General features: G+C 43.0%; 8 protein-coding genes across 10 annotated transcripts; 4 read left to right on the forward strand and 4 right to left on the reverse strand.

The window, feature by feature from the left end:
- The first annotated feature begins 59 nt into the window (after positions 1–59).
- Positions 60–1,947, forward strand: LOC108111344. The gene is made up of 2 exons (XM_017220774.1): positions 60–370; positions 452–1,947. Exon 2 carries the CDS (start codon positions 533–535, stop codon positions 1,763–1,765), a length of 1,233 nt encoding a protein of 410 aa, XP_017076263.1. The 5' UTR covers positions 60–370; positions 452–532; the 3' UTR covers positions 1,766–1,947.
- Position 1,948: 1 nt separating this feature from the next.
- LOC108111347 lies at positions 1,949–2,681 on the forward strand. The gene is made up of 2 exons (XM_017220778.2): positions 1,949–2,340; positions 2,438–2,681. The coding sequence occupies exons 1-2, from the start codon at positions 1,949–1,951 to the stop codon at positions 2,547–2,549; spliced, it is 504 nt and encodes a 167-aa protein (XP_017076267.1). The 3' UTR covers positions 2,550–2,681.
- A 209-nt stretch (positions 2,682–2,890) lies between these two features.
- LOC108111338 (ADAM 17-like protease) lies at positions 2,891–5,969 on the forward strand. 2 transcript variants are annotated; one of them, XM_017220763.2, is made up of 10 exons: positions 2,891–3,017; positions 3,083–3,322; positions 3,378–3,811; positions 3,865–4,059; positions 4,177–4,315; positions 4,535–4,770; positions 4,828–5,391; positions 5,451–5,556; positions 5,636–5,798; positions 5,864–5,969. In XM_017220763.2, exons 1-10 carry the CDS (start codon positions 2,939–2,941, stop codon positions 5,904–5,906), a joined length of 2,199 nt encoding a protein of 732 aa, XP_017076252.1. In that variant the 5' UTR covers positions 2,891–2,938; the 3' UTR covers positions 5,907–5,969. The 2 variants fall into 2 exon arrangements, with proteins under 2 accessions (XP_017076252.1, XP_017076254.1); XM_017220765.1 differs by lacking the exons at positions 4,177–4,315; positions 4,828–5,391; positions 5,451–5,556; positions 5,636–5,798; positions 5,864–5,969 and having other exon boundaries at positions 4,535–4,682.
- A 63-nt stretch (positions 5,970–6,032) lies between these two features.
- Positions 6,033–7,274, reverse strand: LOC108111349 (nucleoplasmin-like protein). The gene is made up of 4 exons (XM_017220780.2): positions 7,149–7,274; positions 6,865–7,010; positions 6,402–6,569; positions 6,033–6,343 (listed from the first exon to the last, which is right to left on the reverse strand). Exons 1-4 carry the CDS (start codon positions 7,168–7,170, stop codon positions 6,209–6,211), a joined length of 471 nt encoding a protein of 156 aa, XP_017076269.1. The 5' UTR covers positions 7,171–7,274; the 3' UTR covers positions 6,033–6,208.
- Positions 7,275–7,478: 204 nt separating this feature from the next.
- On the forward strand, positions 7,479–12,951 carry LOC108111350 (nucleoplasmin-like protein). The gene is made up of 3 exons (XM_017220782.2): positions 7,479–7,612; positions 7,832–7,965; positions 12,277–12,951. Exons 1-3 carry the CDS (start codon positions 7,591–7,593, stop codon positions 12,577–12,579), a joined length of 459 nt encoding a protein of 152 aa, XP_017076271.1. The 5' UTR covers positions 7,479–7,590; the 3' UTR covers positions 12,580–12,951.
- Positions 8,609–12,056, reverse strand: LOC108111339 (sodium-independent sulfate anion transporter). Its single transcript, XM_017220766.2, has 8 exons — positions 11,597–12,056; positions 10,484–10,783; positions 10,078–10,418; positions 9,704–10,013; positions 9,347–9,649; positions 9,143–9,288; positions 8,903–9,085; positions 8,609–8,833 (listed from the first exon to the last, which is right to left on the reverse strand). The coding sequence occupies exons 1-8, from the start codon at positions 11,610–11,612 to the stop codon at positions 8,624–8,626; spliced, it is 1,809 nt and encodes a 602-aa protein (XP_017076255.2). The 5' UTR covers positions 11,613–12,056; the 3' UTR covers positions 8,609–8,623.
- A 30-nt stretch (positions 12,952–12,981) lies between the features above and the next one.
- Positions 12,982–17,640, reverse strand: LOC108111341 (4-hydroxybutyrate coenzyme A transferase). The gene is made up of 5 exons (XM_017220770.2): positions 17,303–17,640; positions 14,236–14,628; positions 13,773–14,177; positions 13,410–13,676; positions 12,982–13,352 (listed from the first exon to the last, which is right to left on the reverse strand). Exons 1-5 carry the CDS (start codon positions 17,481–17,483, stop codon positions 13,165–13,167), a joined length of 1,434 nt encoding a protein of 477 aa, XP_017076259.1. The 5' UTR covers positions 17,484–17,640; the 3' UTR covers positions 12,982–13,164.
- A 358-nt stretch (positions 17,641–17,998) lies between these two features.
- On the reverse strand, positions 17,999–25,431 carry LOC108111430 (alpha-1,6-mannosyl-glycoprotein 2-beta-N-acetylglucosaminyltransferase). 2 transcript variants are annotated; one of them, XM_017220895.2, is made up of 10 exons: positions 24,844–25,431; positions 22,116–22,220; positions 21,924–22,052; positions 21,707–21,856; positions 21,219–21,645; positions 21,014–21,159; positions 20,796–20,956; positions 20,136–20,483; positions 19,098–19,312; positions 17,999–19,021 (listed from the first exon to the last, which is right to left on the reverse strand). In XM_017220895.2, exons 2-10 carry the CDS (start codon positions 22,129–22,131, stop codon positions 18,799–18,801), a joined length of 1,815 nt encoding a protein of 604 aa, XP_017076384.1. In that variant the 5' UTR covers positions 22,132–22,220; positions 24,844–25,431; the 3' UTR covers positions 17,999–18,798. The 2 variants fall into 2 exon arrangements, with proteins under 2 accessions (XP_017076384.1, XP_017076385.1); XM_017220896.2 differs by lacking the exon at positions 20,136–20,483.
- Between the last annotated feature and the right edge of the window lie 90 nt (positions 25,432–25,521).

Below are 25,521 nucleotides of genomic sequence, written 5' to 3' on the forward strand. Positions count from 1 at the left end.
ACGAATTTTTACTCAACAGTTGATGACGAGAGTATGCGGCCTTATTAAAACACGTTTATCTATCGATTAATCGATACTGCTGAAGATGGATACATAGCGTTGTCTTTACACCACAGGGGGAGGGGAGGAAATCTGCTGTACTTTTGTGCGATTTAAACAAACAAAGTAGGCATTATAAGCAATACAGCTGGACTCGGCATCTCTGCAGCATCTATTCGCATCCGTTCCATCCCGATGCTGACAATCCGGGCCAGCCAATAAACGGAGAGGCGACGGCTGTGCTCCCCCAACTGCTGATTTGGAGTAGCAAAAATAAACCAGAGCACAGCTCCCGCGCCCGAACAAACAAACGATTCCGATCCGCTTCGAGGTAACTTCTGTGGTCTATTAATATTAGTGGCCGGCTAACAAGTGCGAGTCGGTTTCCGTTCCCTTTGCCTTTGGTCGACAGAAAGGGAGCATCACTTCAGCATCCCATTGTTCTGAAAACGATACGAGATTGCCCGGCCAGATCCGACTCAGCTATCTAAAAATGGAGTGGACGCGCGAGAAAACGCTGCAGCTGATCACTGAGTACCGAGGCCGTCGCGGACTGTGGGATATGACTTGCGACGATTATCGGAAAAAGGACGTCAAACAGCGGCTCTTGAACGAAGTAAGCCAGGTGCTGGGCGGGAACATCCCGATCAACGAGCTGGAGAAAAAGTTCCACACGCTGCGTACGCAGTATCACCGCGAGATTAGTCGCATGAAACGAAAGGAGCCCTACAATTCAAAGTGGTTTGGCTTTAAGAACCTGGTGTTCCTCAGCTCGCCCTACGCCTGCCGCTCCACCAAAGGTCGGCTGAAGACAGAGCTGCAAGGCGACGAGCGCAAATTTACCCTGGGCGAGGTCACCGCGGATCACAATAGCGACAGCAGCACCCCAGCAAACCACAACAGCAATACAAACGCCAACATGAACGAGGAGTACCTACGAAAGAGTCACGCCAGCAGTCGGGCCCAGGAGTTGGAGAAACTCATCGAAGAAACAACTAAAGACGTCGACGACATCGATGAGCCAGAGATGGAGGATGGAGAGGTAAAGCCCAAGCAGGGCAAGGATATGGGCATGCGCTATGTTAGCCTTAGTGAGCAGGATGAGACTGACCCACTGGAGAATCATCATCAAACGCTGATAGATCTTCATCATCAGGGCAACGCAGTGGAGGCCGTAAGCTTCCAGGCCAACGAGAGTGGCGAACTGCACTACCAGTCTACTCCATCCCAGAACACAAGCAACAACTCGGTACACGTTATGCCCACGCGAATCATCAAGATACAGAGGCGGGACACGTCTGGCGGTCAGGATGAAAGCTACTTTGAAGATCACACGCAATTGCATCCGCCTCCGGTCAAACGTATGTACTATGAAGCCAGTCCAGCATCGCACAACACCACCGCTATTTTGTCCCCTGCACTAGAAACCAATGCAAATGGCACAACCAGCAATATACTGACCACCACGTCAGGTATAACCGTGAGCAATCTGCGTCTGCCAAAGGTGAACACGCCGCCCAAGCCAACGCAAGCCCAAACTATCCCCAGTCCGCCTCCGCCCACCATTGTCAGCCTTCCGCCGGCGCGCGATGAGTTCGCCACGTACGGAGAGTATGTGGCGAACGAGATGCGTGCCATCACCAATCGGGAGGTGCTCGTCTCCCTCAAGCACCGAATAAACACGGCCATCTTCGAGGCCAACATGGCCGAAATATCCCCGAAATAGATTGATCGTTTTAGCTAGAGCTATTAACTACAACTTTAGGTTTAAGGCCTCTTGTCTTTGTGCTTTTTATAGGTCGTGTCCCCCGTCACTTGTATTCTCATTTGAATTTGTACATTTAAAATACATGTATGTAATGATTTAAATACTTAAGCCAAATATAAAATTTAGTGGAATTACAAAAATATGTACACTCCGTCAGCAGGCCTGCATCAGTTTGTTTTGATTTCGGTTAAAAAATTGTTGATTTTATTTTTATTGGCATTCATGATGCAGAATCCCATTTGCGAACCGTTCACAAGTTGGCCAGCAAAATTCGATATAAACCAGCTAATCAAAGAGTTCCAGCCGGAGGAAAAGGGGCGTGAGGTGGACCAGGATAAGTCGCCTCGGGATTTCTTACATCTTCCTGACAACAATTGGGTGGTCCTCCCTAGGTTTACCTACCAGTTTGAGCATTTGACACCATATATCTCTTGTCGCCAAAGCAAGTACTTGCGGTGTCGTTTTCAAAGGTTTTTGAATAATGTTCCTTGCAACTACGTAACCATCCGCTTATATGGCTCCAATGTCAGCAAGTACGTTTCTAAACGTTATATTTTTTGTCCATTTTTATTGGGCTTTTGTTATGCTATGTTAAAAAAATGGACCACTCACATAATATTTGTATTTCAGCATGCCAACGCCAAGACGAAAGAGTCTGAATGGTCAGTTTTACGGCGTAGATAACAAACTTGCTCCTGTTCCCGCCGTCGCAGACCCTCGATCTCCTCCCCACCGTAAATAATAGTATTTATTACGTAAATTTGAAACTAAAATTTAAGATCATCAGCTAAAATTGGTATTTAAATGACATTATTTTTTTATTATTAATTATAAATCCGTGGTGAGGCAAATAAAATAAAGTATTTAACTTCAATTGTTTTTTTGTTTTGTTATATTATATATCTTGGAAACCACATTTTAAATTCAGAGGTAGCATTGCCATAAAGACAAAGAATTACTAATCATTTTTTAAAAGTAACAGAAAAGGGGATTGCCGCGAAAGCAAATATTGCCAGATTGTCGTATTTTGGAAGGACCTCTTGTTCCCGTTATTTTGTAAAGTGGTATGTTCGCAGACGGTAACACTGCTAACGGTAAAAATCGATAATGCAGAAATAGCGGGCGAAGAAAATGTTTACAAAATGCATTAGTTTCTGTGGTCTTGCTTTTATCTCCGTTTTCTTCACCTGCCTTATAGTCGAGAACTGCGGTGAGCACGAGAATAATCCAAGAAAATAAAGAATTTAAAATATAATGCTTATTCCTGGCTTACAGTGGCCCTACAAAAGACGCTGCGCCACTACGAGATATTTCACAAGGACGATGTGGTGCATAGGGTGGTCAAAAGGGGTGCTAAGCACAGCACGAATCCCTTTAACATTATCAAGGAGGTAGAATTTACTACGCTAGGAAAGAACTTCCGGCTTATTTTGCATCCACATAGGGATGTTCTGCATAGTAAATTCAGGGCTTATGCGGTGGATGCGGATGGAAATGAAACGGTGGTGCATATGGGTAAGATTAGTGTCCTGTACTCCATGGTTTATTTATAAATAATTTCTCTACTTAGATCACGATAGCTTCTACTCGGGTAGAGTGTTTGGCGAGTTGGAGTCCTCCGTGCGGGCTCATATCGAAGACGGTACTATGACCATGTCCATCCATTTGCCAGAGGAAACCTATCACATCGAGCCCTCCTGGCGGCATCTTCCCGAAGCCAAGAAGGACACTATGGTGGCCTACAAGGCCTCGGATGTAAAGGTGCATAAAAACGAGGAAGGTGCAAGCCCAAAAACCTGTGGTTATATCAAGGAGGGACTTGAATTGGAGGACAAGGAGCAAGGGGATACCCTGGATAATGAGCTGCATACAAGGGAGAAGCGTCAGTCCGATCAATATGAATACACGCCCACCAAGACCCGATGTCCTTTGCTCCTAGTGGCAGATTATCGATTCTTTCAAGAAATGGGCGGCGGCAATACTAAGACCACTATTAACTACTTGGTGGGTACTTAACAACAGCATTCGTAGATCTATTATGAACCTTTATTCTTCAGATAAGCCTTATAGACCGGGTGCATAAGATCTACAACGACACTGTATGGCAGGATCGATCGGATCAGGAGGGATTTAAGGGAATGGGCTTCGTCATCAAGAAGATTGTGGTGCACTCAGAACCTACGAGATTGCGAGGCGGCGAAGCTCACTACAACATGATCCGGGAGAAGTGGGATGTGCGCAATCTCCTGGAGGTGAGTTGACTTAATCATTGCATCCCACTATTCGTGTAGCTGCTCTTCCTCATGGCCATATAACTCTTGTATCTCTCACTCTAACTTCGACTGCTCCGCGGCTCCTCCTCCGGCTAGGTCTTCTCCCGGGAGTACAGCCACAAAGATTTTTGTCTAGCCCATCTCTTTACCGATCTCAAGTTCGAAGGCGGCATTTTGGGCTTGGCTTACGTGGGCTCTCCGCGTCGCAACTCAGTGGGCGGCATTTGCACTCCAGGTTGCTAACCCCAGTAACTCTCATATTTCTCCTTTTCATTTCGCTTATAGATTTGTGTTTAGTCTTTTTTTCGTTTTTTAAGTCTTAAAGTTGCTTTTTAGAGGTGCCATGGAAATCTCTAGACTCATGCAATGCGGTCTTAAACCTCTTCAGATTTCCGTAACACCTTTAGTATATTCGTTTATTTAAAAAGATATATTTTTGCTTCTCACCTCCCAGAATACTTCAAAAATGGTTACACACTGTATTTGAACTCGGGTCTAAGTAGCTCCCGCAACCACTATGGACAGCGGGTTATTACCAGAGAGGCGGATCTGGTCACGGCCCATGAGTTTGGGCACAACTGGGGCTCCGAGCACGACCCTGACATTCCCGAGTGCTCACCCAGTGCCTCGCAAGGCGGCAGTTTCCTCATGTACACGTATTCTGTCAGTGGCTATGACGTGAATAACAAGGTATTTAGAATACAATTTTTAAAGTACCATTTATAATGATTTTCTATTTCTGGCCAGAAATTTTCTCCCTGCTCTCTTCGTTCCATCCGAAAAGTGCTCCAGGCCAAGTCGGGGAGGTGTTTCTCAGAGCCGGAAGAGTCCTTCTGCGGCAATCTGCGAGTTGAAGGCGATGAACAGTGCGATGCTGGCCTTCTGGGCACCGAGGACAATGATTCTTGCTGCGACAAAAACTGCAAGCTGCGCCGGAATCAAGGAGCCATGTGCAGCGACAAGAACTCTCCGTGCTGCCAGAACTGCCAATTTATGGCTTCCGGGATGAAGTGCCGCGAAGCTCAGTACGCCACCTGTGAGCAGGAGGCTCGTTGCACTGGCGCCCACGCCGAGTGTCCCAAGTCCCCGGCCATGGCGGATGGAACCACCTGTCAGGAGCGCGGTCAGTGCAGAAATGGCAAGTGTGTGCCGTATTGTGAAACCCAGGGTCTGCAGAGCTGCATGTGTGACATCATCGCGGATGCCTGTAAGCGTTGCTGTCGCATGAGCATAAATGAGACCTGCTTTCCGGTGGAACCACCAGATGTCCTTCCTGATGGCACACCCTGCATTACAGGATTCTGCAATAAGGTAGGCTTGGGGCACCTAAGGATTTCCTGACTCTAGTCCTAAAATCTGTTTTCCTTCAGGGTGTCTGCGAGAAGACAATACAGGATGTGGTAGAGCGGTTCTGGGACATCATAGAAGAGATAAATGTGGCCAAAACGCTGCGATTTCTCAAGGACAACATTGTCAGTAAGTACTACCCTAAACTTCAAATAATAATTATAATACCAATGATTCGAAAATAAAAATTTTTTATTCATATTTTCAGTGGCAGTTGTTCTTGTCACTGCAGTCTTTTGGATACCCATCAGTTGTGTAATTTCTTACTTTGATCGCAAGAAACTGCGCCACGAGATGAAGCTAATTGAATGGAGCCAGAAACTGGACCTTATACATCCTAGTGATGAACGGCGTCGAGTGATTCATATTCGGTAAGTTCCTAAAACTTATGTTGACATACCTAATTAAATAAGAATTAAAATTACTCTACTTTCAGAGTACCACGACAGAAAATCTCGGTTGCCCGAGCCTGTAACTAGCACAAATTACCCGGCGGGTTCCTTTTTTAAATCTTCCGAAAGTATTCTTCTCAAAACTGCCACAATTCGTTTTCATTAAGTGACATATTTGAACATACACAACACATTAATGAATAAAATTCCATATACTATAGACCAAATGCACAAATGTCAATTATAATTGAATGGTGTCTGTAAATTTGTTTCTTTACATATTTATAGTGTATAAAAAATTTCCTTGTTTAGTTTTTGTTACCTTTCTGGTGTTTTTTTTTTTTTTTTTTTCGGATCATTTAGTTAGCTTACTGGAGTGTAATGTACTTCTACTTCTTCTTATTGCTCTTTCCATTCGTCTGTGGGGCTGCATCTTCGTCAAATTCCAGTTCGCTATCCTCCTCCTCGTCCGAATACTCTTCAAAAATTTGACCATCGTCAAACTCACCAAAGTTCATCTCAGCCTGAAAGAATGATAATTTGTAAAGGCCAGATTTATATAGGTAGAAAGATAAATCTCACCTTGCCGCAGACGTAGACGGGTCCAGTGCCCTGCACCAGTTTGAAAGTCACTGATCCGTTGGGGAACTCTACATTTGGTCTTAAGCTACGGGTCTCGCCGACCTTTAGTACGGCAATCGGAATTTTAACCGTCTTCTTCACGCCGTCGTCGTTTATGTTTGTTTCAGCCTAGGAAATAAAATAGCATTGTTAGTCACAACGGAGTCATTTATAATGTATCTGGGCTATACAGGATTAGCTGAGGCTAAACATAAAATATGAAGAAGAGAATGTTTTCTACATTCATACATTCATATAAAAACATCATACACTGTCAAACACAAGAAAAATCTAAAAACCACCACAAGACAATCGAATCGGCCATTATTATCTTGGAACATGTGTACATACAAGGCTAATTTAAAAAAGGCTGTCCTTTGATTTATGACTGTGGGATAAATATACTGCCTAGAGCTAGGCTCACCTGTACAACGTTGAATTCGCCGGTCTTTGCCTCGGGTCCGAGGGAAATCTGTTTGATGATTAATTTGTGGGAGTGGACGATGTACTCTTCTGGTATTTCTGGGACGTCAAACTGAGCGATGGGCTCCTTCTCGCTGAGTGTGACACCTGGACATGGATGAACGGCACGGAGGGTTAGATTTTTGGCTAGATTTTTTTGCCGGCTGGAGGAGCCGCATATAGCAATCCTCTGGGACCGACAATGTTGCGCTCCTCCAACCAAGCTTGTCGTAATACAATACGCACCATAAAACGATTCGGACTCCATTTGCAGGCTTTGGAACACAGTTGTACAGTCAATTAATAATGGAAACTTTTTGTACTCTACACGTGCCCGCACCGTACCGCAAAACGATTTTTATGAAGCGTTGAGCGGTGTTCCTATCGAAGCGCACAGTTATCGATAGTATTAGTTAAATTTTCTGAGTCAATATTTTATAAATTTGAGATGTGGCTAATGTAAGCAAAAACCGATAAATCATGTATTTATCATTTTTCTACAAGTCAATAAAGAGTTAAAAATGTTTTTAATACTAAAAGTGGCAGCCCTGCGATAGTCATTGTCTATCGATATTTCAACATTACCTAGTCCTGGCAACCCCGTTCTAGCTACCATTTTGCAAAAGATTTTGCTCAACACGTGTTCGCCGCTGATTTTGTGTGGAATTAATATTAAATATTACCTACAATGGCTGAGGAATCATTCTACGGTAATTACAATTTGAGAAAGCTTCTATTTCGGCGGCTGTGCGGGGTAAAAGTAGCACCGAAGAAGGTATATTTGCAACCGAAAAAGCGGAATGTCTGCGACGCTTGCCGGTGTTTTTGCTTCAAGGTTGCCGCTAGCCAATTTGTGTGTCTGGCCTCACACTCCGGATTTTGAATGTGCAAATGATGAAAATATAATGGGGACCATTTTCCTTTTGCAGGAGTCACTTTGACCGCCGAGAGCGACAGCGTCACGTGGGATGTGGACGAGGACTACGCACGCGGCCAGAAACTGGTCATTAAACAGATCCTTCTGGGCGCAGAGGCCAAGGAGAACGAGTTCAACGTGGTCGAGGTGAGTACTCCATAGTTTTAATAATGGAATGGGGAACTGCATGTAATAAATCGCAAAGGTTGTGTGTGCGCGCGCCGGTTGCTGTTTTTTTTCATTCGTTTTTTCTTTTAAATAAATTTTTCCGGCTGGCGGGGCGAGGACCGGTTTCCATTTTTCCCAGACCAGAACAACCACGAACTTTTCGCTGGTTTTTGGTTAGGGTAATTTTGTCTGTACATCTGCAGACTGCAAGGTTACCAGCCCCCGATTACCGACTGCTATAGCTGTACTTTGGCAATAGGAAGTGTGATAATTCGGCTAGTATCACCTGCTAATTACGGAAAAGCATTCAAGTAATTTTACAAAATGCTTCGTACTTATTTCCGAGAAATGTATTAATAGGTACTTATCAATATCACCATGTACCAAAAATACTTGTTACTCTGGGTAAACATTTAGAATTTTGCGAAGATAAAATGTTATAATATAATAAAAACAATTTTTTTTCTTAAAAAATTCAAAATTCTTCCAAGTGCTTACGCATTTCTGCTATACTCTCAAGATCTAATTGTATATATTTTTAAACATCACACCTAAACAAAAAATATTAAATTAGCCTTGCCATCACTGGCGCAACTGTACGCAGAAATAAATATACGAAAAGACAAAAGAGTGCTCTTTATTGACTCAAGTCAACAGCAATACATGAAACGGCTGCCTCGCAGTCCGCAATTGTTTGCATTAGGTCCGGAAAGCTTTTCGAGAACTTAAACATACTGCGCAGCTTCCTATCCATCCGGCAAATCACTCCCGCCGCTGGAATACTCCAGTTCCAGCAGATCAGGTCGCACTGCAATAGGGCTAGATCTTCGCGCAGTGATTTGAGGTTCTTCGTGGTAGAAAGAAGACCATTCGGGTCAAAGGTTATACATTAGAACAAACCTTACAACGCACTCACCAATGCCACGGTCGTATCAATTGAGGCGATCTCGTGCCCCTTAATGACCACCAATGTTGTGGAGCCATTTCCCTCGCTATTCCTACTCGTCACGTGCGACACAATTGACAACTTCAAGTATTCTGCTGCCGCGTAATCCACGCTGCCCTTCAGATCGGCCACAGTCACCTCGATTCCATTGAACTAGGGGGTTGGCGACAAAGATTATTTAGGATAACATATGACAGGTATAGCGCTCACCTTCTGGGTTTCCAAATTAAACTGTGGCTTCATGCTCTTGTAGAGCAGGAAAAGCGCGTTAAAGACAATGCCCACCACCATTCCATACTCCAAAGTCCAGAAGACGCAAGTCAGAACGGTGACCAGAAAAGGCAGCATATCACGTTCTAGAAGATACAAGGAGTTGCTTTGACTATATTGCCATTAAAGTTTTTTAACCCTCACTTTTTGCCCGCCAAATCTCGCCAATGGTCTCGTACTCCACCATAAAGAACATTGCTGCTATGATAATAGCTGCCAATGTCGCCTTCGGAATGTAGGCAAACGTGGAGGTAAGGAAGGCCAAGGTCATGATTACAATAGCGCCGGTAACAGCTCCACCCAGCGGGGTCTTCACTCCACTGGCATTATTGATAGCTGTCCTTGTAAAGGATCCAGTGATGGGCATGGAAGAGAAGAAGCTGCTAAGGACATTGCTGATTCCCAGGGCAATCATCTCCTGCGATGCGTCCACTATCTTTCCTTTGGCTAAAAAATAAATATTTGTAATATAAAGACCCTAGATGAGAAAGACTCACTCACAGAAAGCCTTGGCCACAGCTATGCTTTCCAATATAGACAGCAAGGGTATGGAAATCAAGGCAGATCCCATTTTCGAAATCATGCCACCAAAGTTCGTGATTTCTCCCGTTTCCGAGTTTTCTGTGTAAAACGGAGGCGGCTTAAAAGGCGGCAAGCCAGGCGTGATGCTGCCACTGACTAGAAAGGGCAGTTTGCCGTCTTTTTTCAAGAGATAGCACAGCAGGATTCCTATTAGCACGGCCACAGCATTGCGAGCTAATGAAATATACTTCCACACGCTCTTTATGCCAAACGGCAGGTCTTTGAGTTGCTAAAATATTCATAAAAGTTAAGAAATTAGCATCCTAATCAAATAATTAGCGGTAGTTACATACCCTCATGAGCAGCAGGATAATCAGTGTGCAGCAACCCATGATGGCATCATTTCGACGTATTTGAGTTATGTGGCCGAAGAAGTGTATCCAGCAGTCTAGGAACCCATTGGCACTACTGCTAATGCCAAACAAGCTGTTCACCTGTCCGGTGGCTATGGTTATGGCGGCTGCCATGGTAAAACCTGTCGTCACCGGCACCGATATAAACCGCATGAGCACTCCGAGATTGAGCAAACCCATTATAAAGATAATGCAGCCTGACAGGAAGCACAGGAGCACCGCATATGCTGGATTGCCATCCACATATGGCCGCACCATTAGTGCCATGATGGCCGTAGGTCCTTTTAGATAAGGAATTCGACTACTTAGTTGTGGCATAAACAGCTCCTGAGACTTCGCAACTCACCCACCGTGATGTCTTTGCAGGTTCCTAGGAATATATATACAAATCCACCCATAAAAGCTGAATAGAGTCCATAGGCTGGTGGCAGATTGGCAACAGCTCCGTAAGCTATAGCTTGTGGCACCGCCGTAAGGCCCACTGTGAGTCCCGCCACTAGATCCATAGCCAGGAAGTTCCACTGGTATTTGGGAAGCCAGTCGGTAACAGGCAGGTATCTGTGGACAGATCGCATGCTGCAGCAGCTCCGGGCCTTGGAGCCCACTGCACCGCATACATTAGGCAGGCGCTCCCTGTAAAGATCATCTGGAATCACAGAGATAGACTATTGAAAACCGTGAGGGGTCTCTTGATGAAATCTTGATATACACCCACCCGTTAAGTGGGTTACTTGATTGGAAACGCTTTTTTATGTACAAATACATTCATAATCTCTCCACATGATCTCAAGTGGGTTGATGGCTTTCTAAGGTTTGGGGGTCTTGTGACTTCTGGAAAAAAACCACAGATGTCGACAGCTGATAGACAAGTTCATCCAAAGGAAGTAAGCTTGTGTGTGATATTTCAGCGCCAGGAACACTTCATAACTCTTCGATGTTAGCACTTTGGACTTTCAGTACTTTTGTATTCTAGATAATTACTAAGTTGTCTTGAGTAACTTTAATATCCTTGACTAGTTTTATATCTTCTGAAATTATGTTATTCACCGGGGAAAGTTTACTTTTTGATATCCAGACTGATGGACAAGTTCATCCCTAGGAAGCTGCCTTGACATTGATTGTTAGGCTTTCGGAGCACTAGATAACTCTGCTAAAATAACACATTAAGCACGTAGATTTTCATGTCTAATTACGGACTTATTACAGGGTATTTGCCATAAATAAACGACACGCAGACACCGTCAGTATCTTGGAGACCTTTGTTTAGTTTTTGTCTTGGGGGTATAAGAGTTTGGCTGTACTTTTCAAAAGTTTATGTGTTTATTTCCTAACCCGGAACACTTTCAACATTTTTTATACTAAAAATAGTTTTATTTCCGGGTTTTTATTTTTGATATTCATTTCAATTGAATCGAACTGCTTTCACTTGTCCTCTTGAGGTGACGCGCTCTCCACTTACCTTCATTATCGCACATGCTGACAAGATCTGGAAAGCACTTTTGAATTGGCTAATACTAGTGGGAGTTTTGACTTGAATTACACGTTGTGGATGATTAATTAGCGGTCACTTGTTAGATTCGCACTTGCTGGACTTGGATCCGGATGAGCCTGTCTGCAGCTTGAAAGGGAACGAACCGATCCGCTTCAGCGTGGGCAGACGAATGGTCAAGCGGCGGTTAGTCGTCGGGGTTATTACTGCAAACCGACAGTGCGAATTTGTGAATGCGTAGGCAGTTATCATCGGACAGTTTAGTTAGTTTTGAGTAAGGTGTTCGGCTGACAACGATAAGACCAGAGACGAAGACTGCAGAGCGATAAAGTGGGCCAGCCGTGATGAACTTCGCTGTATCTGTTCGTCCAGATCCAAAATTTCTGTAATCGTGGAATTCAACAAAAATCTATGGCCACTTGAGAGGCCTATGGCGGTGATCTATATGGGTCAATCTTGAGTGTGAATCTTTGTTTAATACAGGTAAAGACGAAAAGATATGGCATTTGATCTTCTAAATTGCTTTACTTTTGAAACGTGCGGATCTTCATTGTATATTAACCACCTATCTATAAACCACTTGAAAAGCCTATACCGGGAATCCACCTAAAGCAATCTAACCCGAAAATCTTTCGCTCTTATTTACGCAGGTGAATACACTGAAGGACTCCGTGCAAATTCCGATCGCTGTCTTGAAGGCCGGAGAGACGCGCGCCGTCAATCCCGACGTGGAGTTCTACGAGTCCAAGGTCACCTTCAAGCTGATTAAGGGCAGCGGACCCGTCTACATTCACGGGCACAACATCAAGGATGATGTTGAGGTGGTCGACATGGAGGAAGACGACGAGGAGGATGATGTGGCTGAAGACGAGGAGGACGAGCACCCAAAGAAGCGCGCCAAGATTGAAAACGCCGCCGATGCTAAAAATGCCAAGAACAACAAGAAGAAGTAAACAGCTGACCGCCCCAATCATCCATCGAGGTTTAAGCTATAAACGTGTAGATTTTAAAGCAAAAACAGTTTTAGGCCCTATATTACAATACGATGCATACTGAGAATACAATCTAGTTCCTTTTGAACAGCTCCTTTTACATTCAATTCAAAGACAACGTTGTGTGCTCGGATCGTGTTATCCTAAGCGAATGGTCTGTCACTCAGCAAGGAGTTGTGCTCCCCGTTGGGAGCAGACCGGACTGTGACTGATCGGACACTAGTCGAACACACAGATTTGTATATATATAACTAAAGCTAAGCCGGACTTCCTGTACGCGCCTCCTTCATATTTGCAGTATGAAAATAAACTGTCGTCGGAATACAAAACATATTTAATGTTTCCTTTTTACGTAAACCAGCCTTTCAATTATTTTCCAGTTTTATTTCTCCCACTAATTCGTTACTCATCAATTGAAATTTCACATTTGGTAATGCTATAAGGGCTATCATGATTGCAGTTCTATGAAGTGTATCAAAGCGGTTTCGGGAATGCCTTCAAAGATTGCGGGTTGCTGCTCGGAAGTGGTTTCCTCTAGTTCAGTGCTTAGTTCGGCGATGGCATGACCTTGATGCGCTCAAAGGCCTGTTTCTCCAGGGTTTCACGGTGCTTGGGATCGGCGATCTGGATGAGTTCATACATCCTCTGGCGCACGTTCTTGCCAAACAACGAGGCAATTCCATGTTCCGTAACAACGTAGTGAACGTGGGCACGAGAAGTGACGACGCCAGCGCCTAGAAAGAATTAACGATTCATTTTGGTTCATCATACTCGGAGCTTTGAATACATACCCTCCTTCAGTGCAGGCACAATTTTGCTTTCTCCCTTGTTGGTGGTCGATGGCATGGCAATGATTGGCACACCCAGACCATCAAGACCTTCTGCAGCTCCGCGAATAAAGTCGACCTGACCGCCGAATCCAGAGTAGAAACGGGTGCCAATCGAATCGGAGCAAACCTGTCCAGTCAGATCAACTTCAATGCAACTGTTAATGGCCGTCATGCGGGGCTGCTGCTTCACAATGCTAGTGTTGTTCACATAATCGATGGCGTACATCTCTGAATGAAGGAAAATAGGGTATTAGACCAAGTCAATATAATTAAAATTTAGACTAAAAATGTTTAAAATTTCAGGCTTAAAGATCTCTTACTTACCAATGAAGGGGTTGTTGTCGACAAAGTCATAAAGAGCCTTGTCACCGATGAGGAAAGAGCCTACGATCCTGCCCTGGTGCATCTTCTTTTTGCTGTTAGTTACACATCCCTTGCGCACCAGTTCCACGACACCGTTAGCGAACATCTCGGAGTGGATGCCCAAATCCTTGTGGTTGTGCAGGGCGGCGAGAACGGCGTCTGGAATGCTGCCAATACCCATCTGCAGGGTGGCGCCATCCTTCACCAGGTTCTCGGCAATAAGTTTGCCGATCTTCTTCTCCACGGGAGAAATCTCACCAGTTCCGTGCTGTGGCAGATCGTCGGTGACCTCGATGGCGTAGTCAAAATGCGACTTGTGAATAATGGCATCGCCGAAGGTGCGGGGCATCTTGGGGTTGATTTGGGCTGAAGAAGGAAAACCATTCAGGTGTGAGATAAAAAGCAATTGGAATCCAATACTCACCAACAATAAGCTTCGAGTGGAGCAAGGCAGCTCGCACACAATCGACGCTAGTACCCAGGGAGCAGTAGCCATGGTTATCCGGTGGCGAGACATGGATGAAAGACACATCAGGCTGTACGATCTTCTTGTAGAACAATTGCGGGATCTCATGAAGGAAGATCGGCACATTATCACCACGTCCCTCGGCCACAGCCTTGCGCACATTGGCGCCCATGAAGAAGGAGTTGGAGCGGAAGATGTCCTTGTACTCCGGCTTGGCGTACTCTCCAGGACCCTCTGTGTGCATGTGGCACACAGTGACGCACTCCAACTTGTTGTTCTTTCCGTGCTTTGCCATCGCATTCAGCAGAGCCACGGGCGTGGATGCTGCTCCGCCGGCGAAGACCGTGTCACCTAGATTAGAAGGAAACCGCAGGTTTTATTACCAATAACATCATTTGGCACACATTGCTAATCAGCTAACACGTAGATATTGTACATTTTATGAAACGTTAATCTTTCGAGCATGGCCTTATCTACAGATAGCCATAACATGCAATCCTACACTTAAAGCTTTCTAATTTGAATTAATTAATGATGCTCTAAAAGAGATGATAAAGAAATTAAAAGAAGGTGGTTGAATTACTTTTCTTCTTCAAGGCACTTCGGTATTTCCAAATAACTTTTATGAAATGTTAATCTGACGAGCATGCCCGGATCTGTACAAAATCATAAAAGCAATTTTATGTCAAGTCCTGATCATTTAATTAATGCATTTCTTTTGCATTGAAATAAGGTCGCTAATAGGTAATCACGATTAATAAATTATAAGAATCTTAGATTCTAAAAATACAATTCAACCATCAGATTTTCTTGTTTATTAATGGAAGAAAGCTTTAAGTTTATGCTTAAAATGCATATAAATATTTATAGGCTTTTTTAAAAATGTGTAATTGGAAATTGTATTTAACTTTTATAATGCTATTATGTTATTTATAAAACGTTAACTCTCTGATCATTCGCTCCCCAAATGTCTCAAGAAATACTCTCAAAAGCTTTAAAGCTTTAACTGATATATATAATAGACAAGGCGATAGAGAGAATGCGAAGAGTGGGAGAGCTTATTGCCAAGCAACTCGTGATAATGAATGTTTGTAAATAAATAACACCGGTTTCAATGCTAAAATTACATGGTAAACAATTCTGACATGACAAGATTAGACTATAATGCAGTAGTGTTTAATTACTGAGGCCAAAAAGAACAAAGGCAAAATGTCTTATGCAAAACTTCTTATCATAAATAGTTCATAATTTAGTATTTATATTCAGCTGAATTCAGGAAACTTTCTCTTTCTACAGCATAGTAAGCAGTGCTGTTATACCACCCTAATGCATTTTTAAGCACATGATGCATTTGCCATTCTATTTTAGTTACACTCTCTATAGGCCGGTATGCCGATGTATTTCTGTTTAAAGAAACTGGCAAGACCAATGCTGTGCAAATAAAATCAAACAAGCCCCTTCAACTAAGGAAGTCATACGATAAGTGCGATCCTTATCAGCAGACGTCTGAGCCACGTCGACAATGCCAAGTTTTCCACGAGCTTTTCACCAACATTTATGCCTCTTAATATTTCTACCACAATTGCAAAAACTGAATCCATATCTAGTTAGGTAGCTATTTAGTCAATGCGCACTGTACCGCTTATTATCTGCCAAAAACGTGCCAAACGAAAAAGTTTTCCAAATCGAATTACGTCGCAGATCTGGCATGGCTTGTGCTGGCTATTTTGGCTAAAATTAGAGATACTAATTTTGGGTGACGTTTGTGGTCCCCTGCGATTCAGAGACCCGCCCCCCGCAATAATATTATCAATTTGCATGGACCTGCTGATGAGAGCCCATAGAAGTGCTAAGAAATTAAGATATTTTATGCCTTGTGGGCGTGTCCAAATATTTGTTTGGATCACAGGAGACTGCCAAATTGCGGCCAATTGAATTTAATCAAAGCAGAGGGTCCCCCAAAAAATGTTCAGCCACAAAACAAAAATCAGATCATGCCTATCTTTATGTCCAACATAAAAATTATCTATTTTTGTATCGTGATAAGACAGAATATTCCGTTTTTATTAAAGAAATCATTTAATTAATATTCTTTCTTGGTAGCTATTGATTATTATTCCTCTAAAGAATCAATAATTTTTCCAATAGCAGATAAGTTCACCTGCTGATTTTAGTTGCATAACCTCGCCTCCATATAAAGCTGCTCTAATACTATATGGTATATGGGTACTATATGGTACATACGTATATAGCGGGTCTTATCAGCACCTCAACCAAAGGCCGGTTGTCTGGATAGACTTGTTTATGAGCTACATAAGTTGTTCTTGCCACTAAGCTGAGCTTTGCATTGGACTTTTCTGCTGTTTTTGTCGCTCTGTTTGCTGAGTACAAAGTACAACTTTCGCCTGGAAACTCATCTACAGCGCCGAGCATATGCATCTATAAATATGTGTAAATTTCTAGTCGGTGAATGCACGCACAGCTGTTTTCGCGAGATTAAATTAATATAATTTGCACTTATATCGCTTGCAACACTCTGAATTACGTATATAAAAATCGAAAATACTGATAGACGAAGGCAGTGGCTATATGAATGGTTGTTTCTTGATAAGAAGACTACCTAAAATTCTACTTATCCATTGTATAACTTTTATTGTATTTACAAATATATATATACAATATTTTTCTCTCCCTAAACTAATATATTGCACTTTAAAAAACCCCACTCCATGTGGCCACGAATGCCGCTCTAATCACGGGCAATTTAGTGCCATGAATCCATATATTGAGCACCCTGTAATTGCCCTTCCCCAAGTGCTCGAAAGTAGTTTGAATTAACAAACACACATGGGCTTACATTTGCATGGCCCCGCAACCCGGCGTTCTCGTTTTCATTCTGTTTTCCTAAGCAGGCCCACTAGAATATTACATAACACAAAAGATTGCAAACACAATACGATAATGAAAACCAGTTCCTTCAGGAAGATGGCTTCTTAAGAAAGATATAGGAGCGCTAAGGACTTACCCGATTTAACGCATGCCACGGCCTCTTCCGCCTTTACGATTGGAGGCTCCCGAGCGATGGGATGCGACAACTCCCGGACATAAGTGAAGTAGTTGTTCTGAGCGGAAACCGTGGAAGCAGTAGTCGCCGTCTTCAAAAGGTTGTTCAGCTGACTCACATGGCGCGCCAATTGCTTGCTCATGATGGCTTATATTATATTTTATTTCAAACACACACGTCGAGAAGGGCTAACGAGAAATTCGCGAGATGCAGGGGCGATGAATGGTGGGTTTCACTTGAGAAGTTTCTGAGATGAGTTCCGTCCTCGGCGGCACCAAATTTGCAACTGGTTCGCTAAACATTAAACGCCATAAAAGCTCTTCACCAAAAGCTGCCCCCGATCTCAATCCCGAGCACCTTCTCTACCGTCTACTGCTTTATTCTGTACTGTGTATTCCTCATTTGATATTTGGATGGGTTCTTAACCTAGGGATTTTGATAGATTTGTATATTTACGTAGACATTTAATGTTAAATTTTAAAATACGAGTAGTTGCCAGTGTTGGGAAAGGCACCTATAAAGCTATCGGTGTTATCGATATATAAAGTAATCGGAACAAGGCGCACTTTTGAAAACTGATAAGAACAAATCGTACAACAAAGTAAAACCAAAACAAAAACAGCTTTAATTCATATTTTATATTGAAAAGACATTCGGTTGGTAGAGCATTTACTTGGCGTTTATTCACTAAGATTATTCGTTCAATTAATCAAAAATTCCTAATACATAAAAGCGCTTTGGACTAACGATTAAAAAATAACAAATTACATTAGTTCCGCGTTTATATCATAAAAAGACCTTATGTAATGTATACAACGCAATTCATCTATGTACAGGCTTAAAACGTAGGATCGTAAGATATATCAAAAGTTGTATCTAAGATATATTATAGCATGTGCATGTGGTACATTGCTATGACTAGTTTATGCGATTTGCTGCCTCTAGACTCGAGTTAAATGACCGTTTACAAAACGGCTTCGGCACAATCTGGGGATACGAGTTAATATACTTTATCGCTAGTATTCGTAGGTTTAGTTTCAGTTATAAGGATTGCTACCCCGTCGCTCGGAACTCTGTCGATCCTTGAGTCTGGACGGAGCCTGAACAATACATAGAGACTATCGAACTGAACGAACTGAAGGACAATCTTTTCAAGGTAGTTAGATTACAACACGGCGTTCATTAAATATGTGACTAGAGGATTACTTATAGTATGAGTTGTGCAGCGCCCGTGGCGTGGGGTCTTTGGGCTTCTGGCTTTGATTATTTTCGGTTAGTTAGCTGATACAGAGTATTTGCTGAATGTTCGTTTACAGTGTTTAAGGCTACTGCTTAATATTTCTACTTAGATAACGCTATGAGCTAGACATCCTTTCTACTGACTGATTGGTTTCTGATTCCGATTCCGCTCCCTTATGCGGAAATAGTTAGATCTTGAGTTTGGTACTCCCAAGCCCTTACCTCGTGGGCAGCGTCATATTCAGGCACAGCTCGTGATCTCGCAGATCCCCCCAGCCGCCGTTACCTTTTCGAAGCTTCGACTTTTTCATCAAACTGGGTACTGTTAGCGTGAGCGAGCGAGGAAAGAGCTGATGCGATGTCCGGGCTATCCGCAGTACGTGCTGCACCTTCGATATCACCTGGTTTGACTCGCAGTTCTTGTTCTTGTGGTGAACGCCACTAAAAGGGAGAAAGAATGTTATGATCAGCCAAATATATATATATATAATTTTGTGTAAAAGGGTTTCCTTTTTACCATTCTCCAATGTGGAAGACCCTAGGGCCCTTGACGATCATCGCGTGCAGTTTCCGCCGCAAACACTGCTGGGAAACGTGCTGCAAGGACCAATCCCAGTTGTAATCGTCGTAGGTGCAGAAGTGACGGGCGCACTTTCGAATGTTTGACCAGGTGGTGCGGTTGAAGGCGAAGCCCATGTTGTGCTTACTGCTAATCCAAGGCATGACCTCCACCTGTCGAAAAGAAAAGCAGGGTTAGCTTCACATAATGGAGAATAATATGAGTAGCAACAATATAAAAAACGGATTATCAAGAAGGTTAGGAAAAGGGGCATGCAAATTTCAAACGATTCGGTTTGCCTGATGAGGTTAATTTGAATTCTGGGCCACTCCAAGTGGTTCCCAACACGCACTGCTTTCGTCCTGGACTAACCACTATTTGGATTCAAAGTGCGGAAGCCATATATTCGGGTGGGTTACAGTGCGCGCCATACCAAATACCTTGCGATAGTCATTGCTGATGCTCTGCCTGTCGATCTTCACGGTGCGTACGCGGGCGTGCAACTGGCAGATCGAATCGTATCGAATCAGATCAGGAACGGGGCGAAGTAGTTGGGTCAGAGATGAGGCATGCCATCACAGACACATAGACAAGTACAATTAAACACAACATTTACAACAACAAAACGGCAGTGATGGAATGGTTAAACATCAAATGGATTAAAAGGGTGTCAAACTAATATGTAGTCATTTTGTTGGAAAAAAACCATAAACTCTAAACCCAGAAACTTTTAAGGACCCTTTCCCATCACTGCCAACAGGAGAGTATAATATAGTAGTAGGATAGGACAGATCATGCAAAATATTGCCAAAGCGTAAATGGATGGAGTATGCAACAAAGAATGGGCAACGTGGTAAAATCTACGTAAACGGGAATGATGGAATTAGGCAGGTGGGTGCTCGTGCTCGGCTAGGGATGAATTAGAGCTTAGAGCGGCTGGTGCGGTTAACGGGTATCCTCAAGGGATCCCTGGAGCTAGCGGTGCGGTGGCGCTACCTTCTGATAGACGGAATACAATGACGGCAGGACATGATAGTTCCATGTTTGTGCACCATTTTTGCTGCTGCTATGGCTACTTTGCTCATTATTGTTGGTGTCGGATGTGGCGGCGGTGGCGGTGACAGTGTTGATGAGGTTGCCCCGCTTGTTACTGGAGTCACTGGCTTTCTGGTTGTCAGATGTGTCGCCCACATAGACTTTGGATGACGATGGTGATTGCGCAGATGATGAGGAAGAATAAGAGGACGACACAGCTAATTGCACAGAGTTTCTATTGTTATTCCTATTGTATCCTAATAGACTGTTTGTCGAGATCAGCGAGGAAGCATAGGATTTCTTGTTAGTCTGCGTGCCAGAATTCGGAATAGAACAGATACATATGGTAAATTACAATAGTCAGATGAGTTTTGTCTAGATAAACACATGTTTGTGTGGGTCTATGATCGAATAACTGGCACCCATTCGGGCAAGGTCCTTGCCGCCATGGGTTGCCATCTCAAGTCCCAATAATGGATGGGTTCAATGCGTTTAGAATGAATGTGTTGTGTTGCAACGGAAGCTTGAAGGATATACACAAGACAGGCTCGAAGCGCTCTCTGAACTTTTTCAGCCAATGGTCTAGCCTTAAGTGTACGTTTACTCTGCTCCATAGCTCACCTTGCTGTGGTACGTGTAGTAGTTGAAGGTCTTGAGATAGGTGCCCAGGGACAGCACGTTGCACTGGGGGCACAAGTCTTTGGTTCGTTGCTGCATCATGGCCAGCAGATATAAGAAGTCTTCGGCCACATAGTGGTCTTCCTCGAGGAATAGGACCAGTCCTGTAGTGAAATTTCATTAGTAATCTTTGATAATATTTGAATATCAACTGGTTTTACCTGTGTGATAGCGGGTCACCTCCAGTTCATTGAACACGCGGTTCGCTTTCCAAATCCAGTGGTGCTTTGTCTGCGTAAACTTAGCCTCTCGGTAATGACCATAAAGATCGGGGTACATCGCATTGTTGCAATTGGTGATCAGAGCCCTATTGAATATGGATTGTAGATGATTATAGTACTAAATATCTTATCTACTTCTACGTACTGCTCCTTTTTGATGTTCCGCGGGCAGTCATTGGGATCCACGCCGGGATACTCGTTAGGATGCGTCTGAATGGAGTACGGATAGAAGATCTGCATTACTTTGCAGAAGTCGATCTGCTGCACCAGGTCGTTGATGTCGTCGTCATAATAGTCATGCGAGAACACCAGCAGCACCTTAGAAATGTCCCGGGCCTGCGCCAGACTCACGATCAGATGGCGCAGATAGGTAATCCTTGTGTGCACCTGGACTACAATTATCACAGAGTCGTTTTGCAGGGGCCCGAAGACGTCCTCGTTCAGCACCATCTGCATATCGTTGTACCTCACGATCTGACGTTTGATCTCCGTGATATTTGGAGGATGGTAGACGTCAAAGCTGATTGTGGTAGCAGTAGCAGCTCCAGGGCTGCTAGCATTCAGGAGCAGGGCTAAGAAGGTAATAAAGCCCGAATAAAACCACATTTATATAAACTTCTGTAGGGGTTTTACCTGCTCCAGAAAGGACTCCTGCACCAGAGGTGGAGTGATTGCGCGAGTGGGGCGTCAGATATTTGTGAAGAGGGGCCGGCACCATGGCAAGGATGGCATCATCCGAGTCATTGGTGACCGCATCGCTCAGCACATTGTCCCGAGAGTCCACTGGATTAGAGTATTAAAAAATATGTATTTAATTTGTGACAAACTCTAGTTAGTAGTTCCAACGTACAGTAGTTAAAATTGTGGTACTGCAACAGGCCAAAAATGCATAGGGCCAGGAGGAAGAAGCTCCTCATGTAGAAGTTATTGCGCTTGCGCCCCATTGCTCCGGTATTGGGCAGTGGGATCAAAATGCGACCTGTTCAACAGCAAACATATTTAGCATGGCTTTCTATTTGTTTGGGGATCTCGCTTCAATTACCCCTCATTTTCGACATTTCCGCAACTCGTTCCGTTCTCGTCTCGTCTCGCTTCCGGATGGAATACCTGCCTAGTGCTCACTGAGTGGGCAGCATCATATCGCCATCTGGAACATTATAGCCACAAATTTTAGAAATACTCTGATAAACAAAAAAGCAAAAATGTATTGGTGTATTACAGCCCTGAATGAATCAGTAGCAATTATATATAATAAACACGGCAGCTGCAAAGATTAATCACTTTGTTGAATCTGGAAAGTGATTGCTAACAAATGTTTAGCACCTAAAGCAAGGAAGGTATTTGGTTTTTCTTTATTATAAACTATACAAACGATTTTATTTATATAATTTCCCTAAACTAGTTAAATTCATAAAGAACGGAAAACTGTTTCTATTCTTTCAGATTGTATTCAAAGCTCTCATTAAAAGAACACATGAAGAGAAATTGGATTTAAGAAGGGGAAATCCAGAACATCTATTGTGTTGTTGGGGCTAATCTCCCATGAAATCAGTGCCCAGACTCTCCAGGGCTTATCCGCACAATGGAATTCGGAATGGGAATGCTAATCAGAAGAGTAACGAGTACGCAAATTCAATTACACGGCGGCCTCCGGTGGGCCGCGATCTCAGATCCATACTTGGCACTTGAGTTTAATTAGCAGTGGAGGCTCACAGGTCTCCGGATGAATGGGTATGTGAGAGCTTGGGGCCGAAGGAGGAGAAGAAGCACGTAGCCGCCGCATGGAGCACCGCACGCAGTTGGAGAGCCTGTAAAGTGGGCGGACCGCCGTCTGAAATCTGAATTCTGAAATCACAAATCCGCGGCCTCGCGTCAATTGGCATAAAAATAGATTCGGCGGCGTGCGGCTCAGCGAAAATTTTCACAAGTGAAACGCTTTTGCTTCGAGGAAGCGCAATTCGTGTGGCAGATACAGGAAAGAACTAGATAGTGCCTGCTACTAAAAATCATGTAATGATATGTGGGTTTTAAGGGGGCGTTTCTAGAGACATACGCAATGACCTATTTAAAGTTATATTACAAATCATTGGAGATCGTTCTTTTGCTAGCCATTAAACAACAAATTTAAGCACGTCAACTTGATAGATTTATACTGTCATTATTAATTTAATAATGTTCCATTTAAAAAGAAAACACTGTAATCATTTGGATACGAAAATTCCTAGTACTTCCAAAGTTTCGGGGTGCGTAGAATTTTACCCACATGTCTTAAACACCAATAACAACTATAATATTGTTTATACAATAAAAAGAACACTTGCAAATACGTGAAAGCAGAATATATTCTTGGGTCAATTAAATGTGTTCATATCAGCTTTTTTGTTGAAGGCCGAAACTAACTAATAAGGTATAAATAAACATGTGTACGTGTGCACTCATGAACTTTTCATATAAGGTCCAAATATATACCTTGAGATGAGGCACAGAAAAGCCTTGTGAGAACTATTAAAAGTTTCCTTTTTAAGCTTTTCCTTAACGGACTACACTAATTTCTTCTCACTTTTCCCCGGAATTTAAGCAGTTTGTTTTGGCGTCAAGCTGTCGCCAGTAAAAAGCAGTTTCGTTTCACAAGTGGACATCGCAAATTCAAGTCACATGCAAATTTCATTTAGGCACACCACTATAATATATGCTTGTACGTCTCGGCTGCTAGGGCTATCACAACATCTACTATATGTATAACACCCTATTGACTAGGAAGCCATAACCGAAATGGAGAAAGAAATCTAGAGTTCTTGATTAACAGAAACTCCCGCACCGAATGACTATCTAATTACGCCCCTTTGTGCCAGGCAACTACTAATTATAATGTTTCCTGGTAACGTCATTCTGACGCACTTAAATGAATAAAATCAATGAAATCAAGTTAATATCTCGGCCCGTTTATTAATAAATTGTAAGTGGGGCAATTGACAACAGAATTCGACTTTGAAATTCACAGAAGGAAAAGAAAATACGGGAAAATATAGAAAGAACGAATACACAGAAGAAAATTGTTACATAAATGAATTAAACTAAACTGTGTGTTACTTCTCATGCATATTTGCATACTTAATTTGGGCTCAACCTGAGTTAATATTTACCATTTAAACTAGCTTCGATAAATAAATGACCGCTTTCACCAGCAGATCAAAGATCATTGACATTGTTTTGTAAATTTATGAATGAAAAATTTATGGTCATCTCTGTAGATAAAACCAGATAGCGAACTATATGGAAATAAAACTATATTATTATCGTAACATTATTGAATTGAGTTTGGTATACGAAATTAATGAATAAATCAAATAAAACAAATCACTACCACTGGCTTGTTTCATTCAAAGTGCTAAAATTCCTAATTAACACTCTTCGGGCCTAAAAAAGCTGATTAATGAAAGTAGAAGATGTTTTTTTCTGTGTAGGAACAACCACTGCTCGTAAATGCAGAGCATTTTTGTATTTTTTTTGAGGCGGTAGGGTGTGACGGTGGGCGGGGGAGGGGCTCAGGGGCGGAGGTCGAACAGGTATTTTCGGTTTAGTTGTTACGAAATAAATGGCAAAAATTGTCATGCCGAAACGAAAACAAAACAAACACACGAAAACGCAGGCAAATGCGCCGTTTACTTTGCACTGTTTTTTGTATGCTTTTCGGGTAGTTTTTATTGACTGAGTTTGACTTTTGTGCCTTTTTCATGGGGCGTGTTAATTATAGGAGCATTTAGACTTGCCTTTGGTTGAATTTCCGAGGAGTTCCGCTCCTTCGAAGGACCCAAAACCCTCCATTATTTCGTGGTCGCTAGTTTCTTTGCGGCCAATCGATTTTTCAGGCGCCTCTAAGAAGTCCAAATGCAGCGTAACAAATTCCCAGCTTTCAGCCGATTTATCGGGCATTTTTAGTTTAAATACTTTTTTATATATACTACCGATTCCCCGGGGAATCGAAAGTTTAACTTTTATTCCTGTTTGTTGTTGTTTCCTTCAATTTTGATGTTGTTTTTGTTTCTGCAATGCAAACCCTTGCATTTACGGTACACACACATACTAACAGCTGCTACGGCTGCCGCTGCACACACCAACACGCACAACGGACAAACGGGCATCTCTGTCCCTGTCTCTTTTCATCTGGCTACCCCGCACATTTTTCACATTTCCCGGTTTTGTTATTTTTATTGTTTTTATGTTAAGCTCTAAATTCAGTTTTCACTTTCGTTTGGCTTGGCCAACAACAAAGCTCGCGATCGAGTACCTCCGGTTGGCCGTCCGTTACGAACGGGTATCTGAGTATCTATCTGTATCTGAGTATTTCAGAGAGCTTATGGAATCGGAATCAACACAAACAGCTGTTCGGACAGAGATGGTCGGTCTTCGATAGGTGATTCAAAGGGTGAAGTCGATAGGTTTAACGT

The sequence above is a fragment of the Drosophila eugracilis genome, unplaced genomic scaffold (genome assembly GCF_018153835.1).
Source record: "Drosophila eugracilis isolate 14026-0451.02 unplaced genomic scaffold, ASM1815383v1 contig_616, whole genome shotgun sequence".
In the NCBI taxonomy this organism is placed as follows: Eukaryota; Metazoa; Arthropoda; class Insecta; order Diptera; family Drosophilidae; genus Drosophila; species Drosophila eugracilis.

Excerpts from the sequence above, each read along its gene's own strand:
- LOC108111430 (XM_017220895.2), bottom strand. Across the intron at positions 20,484-20,795 it reads ACTACACGTACCACAGCAAG|ACTAACAAGAAATCCTATGC; the intron begins GTGAGCTATGGA and ends TCTGGCACGCAG. Across the intron at positions 19,313-20,135 it reads TGTATTCCGTCTATCAGAAG|GTGGAGGTCATGCCTTGGAT; the intron begins GTAGCGCCACCG and ends TCTTTTCGACAG.
- LOC108111338 (XM_017220763.2), top strand. The coding sequence starts at position 2,939 with ATGTTTACAAAATGCATTAGTTTCTGTGGTCTTGCTTTTATCTCCGTT. Across the intron at positions 4,060-4,176 it reads ATGTGCGCAATCTCCTGGAG|GTCTTCTCCCGGGAGTACAG; the intron begins GTGAGTTGACTT and ends TCCTCCGGCTAG. Across the intron at positions 5,392-5,450 it reads TTACAGGATTCTGCAATAAG|GGTGTCTGCGAGAAGACAAT; the intron begins GTAGGCTTGGGG and ends GTTTTCCTTCAG.
- LOC108111341 (XM_017220770.2), bottom strand. The coding sequence starts at position 17,483 with ATGAGCAAGCAATTGGCGCGCCATGTGAGTCAGCTGAACAACCTTTTG. Across the intron at positions 14,629-17,302 it reads CGTGGCATGCGTTAAATCGG|GTGACACGGTCTTCGCCGGC; the intron begins GTAAGTCCTTAG and ends CTTCTAATCTAG. Across the intron at positions 13,677-13,772 it reads CGACAACAACCCCTTCATTG|AGATGTACGCCATCGATTAT; the intron begins GTAAGTAAGAGA and ends TCCTTCATTCAG.
- LOC108111347 (XM_017220778.2), top strand. The coding sequence starts at position 1,949 with ATGTACACTCCGTCAGCAGGCCTGCATCAGTTTGTTTTGATTTCGGTT. Across the intron at positions 2,341-2,437 it reads TATGGCTCCAATGTCAGCAA|CATGCCAACGCCAAGACGAA; the intron begins GTACGTTTCTAA and ends TTTGTATTTCAG.
- LOC108111344 (XM_017220774.1), top strand. The coding sequence starts at position 533 with ATGGAGTGGACGCGCGAGAAAACGCTGCAGCTGATCACTGAGTACCGA.
- LOC108111339 (XM_017220766.2), bottom strand. Across the intron at positions 9,650-9,703 it reads AGCTGTGGCCAAGGCTTTCT|CCAAAGGAAAGATAGTGGAC; the intron begins GTGAGTGAGTCT and ends TTTATTTTTTAG. Across the intron at positions 9,289-9,346 it reads CGAGATTTGGCGGGCAAAAA|AACGTGATATGCTGCCTTTT; the intron begins GTGAGGGTTAAA and ends TGTATCTTCTAG.
- LOC108111350 (XM_017220782.2), top strand. The coding sequence starts at position 7,591 with ATGGCTGAGGAATCATTCTACG. Across the intron at positions 7,613-7,831 it reads GGCTGAGGAATCATTCTACG|GAGTCACTTTGACCGCCGAG; the intron begins GTAATTACAATT and ends TTCCTTTTGCAG. Across the intron at positions 7,966-12,276 it reads ACGAGTTCAACGTGGTCGAG|GTGAATACACTGAAGGACTC; the intron begins GTGAGTACTCCA and ends TTATTTACGCAG.
- LOC108111349 (XM_017220780.2), bottom strand. The coding sequence starts at position 7,170 with ATGGAGTCCGAATCGTTTTATG. Across the intron at positions 7,011-7,148 it reads GGAGTCCGAATCGTTTTATG|GTGTCACACTCAGCGAGAAG; the intron begins GTGCGTATTGTA and ends ATCCATGTCCAG. Across the intron at positions 6,344-6,401 it reads CCGTCTACGTCTGCGGCAAG|GCTGAGATGAACTTTGGTGA; the intron begins GTGAGATTTATC and ends TCATTCTTTCAG.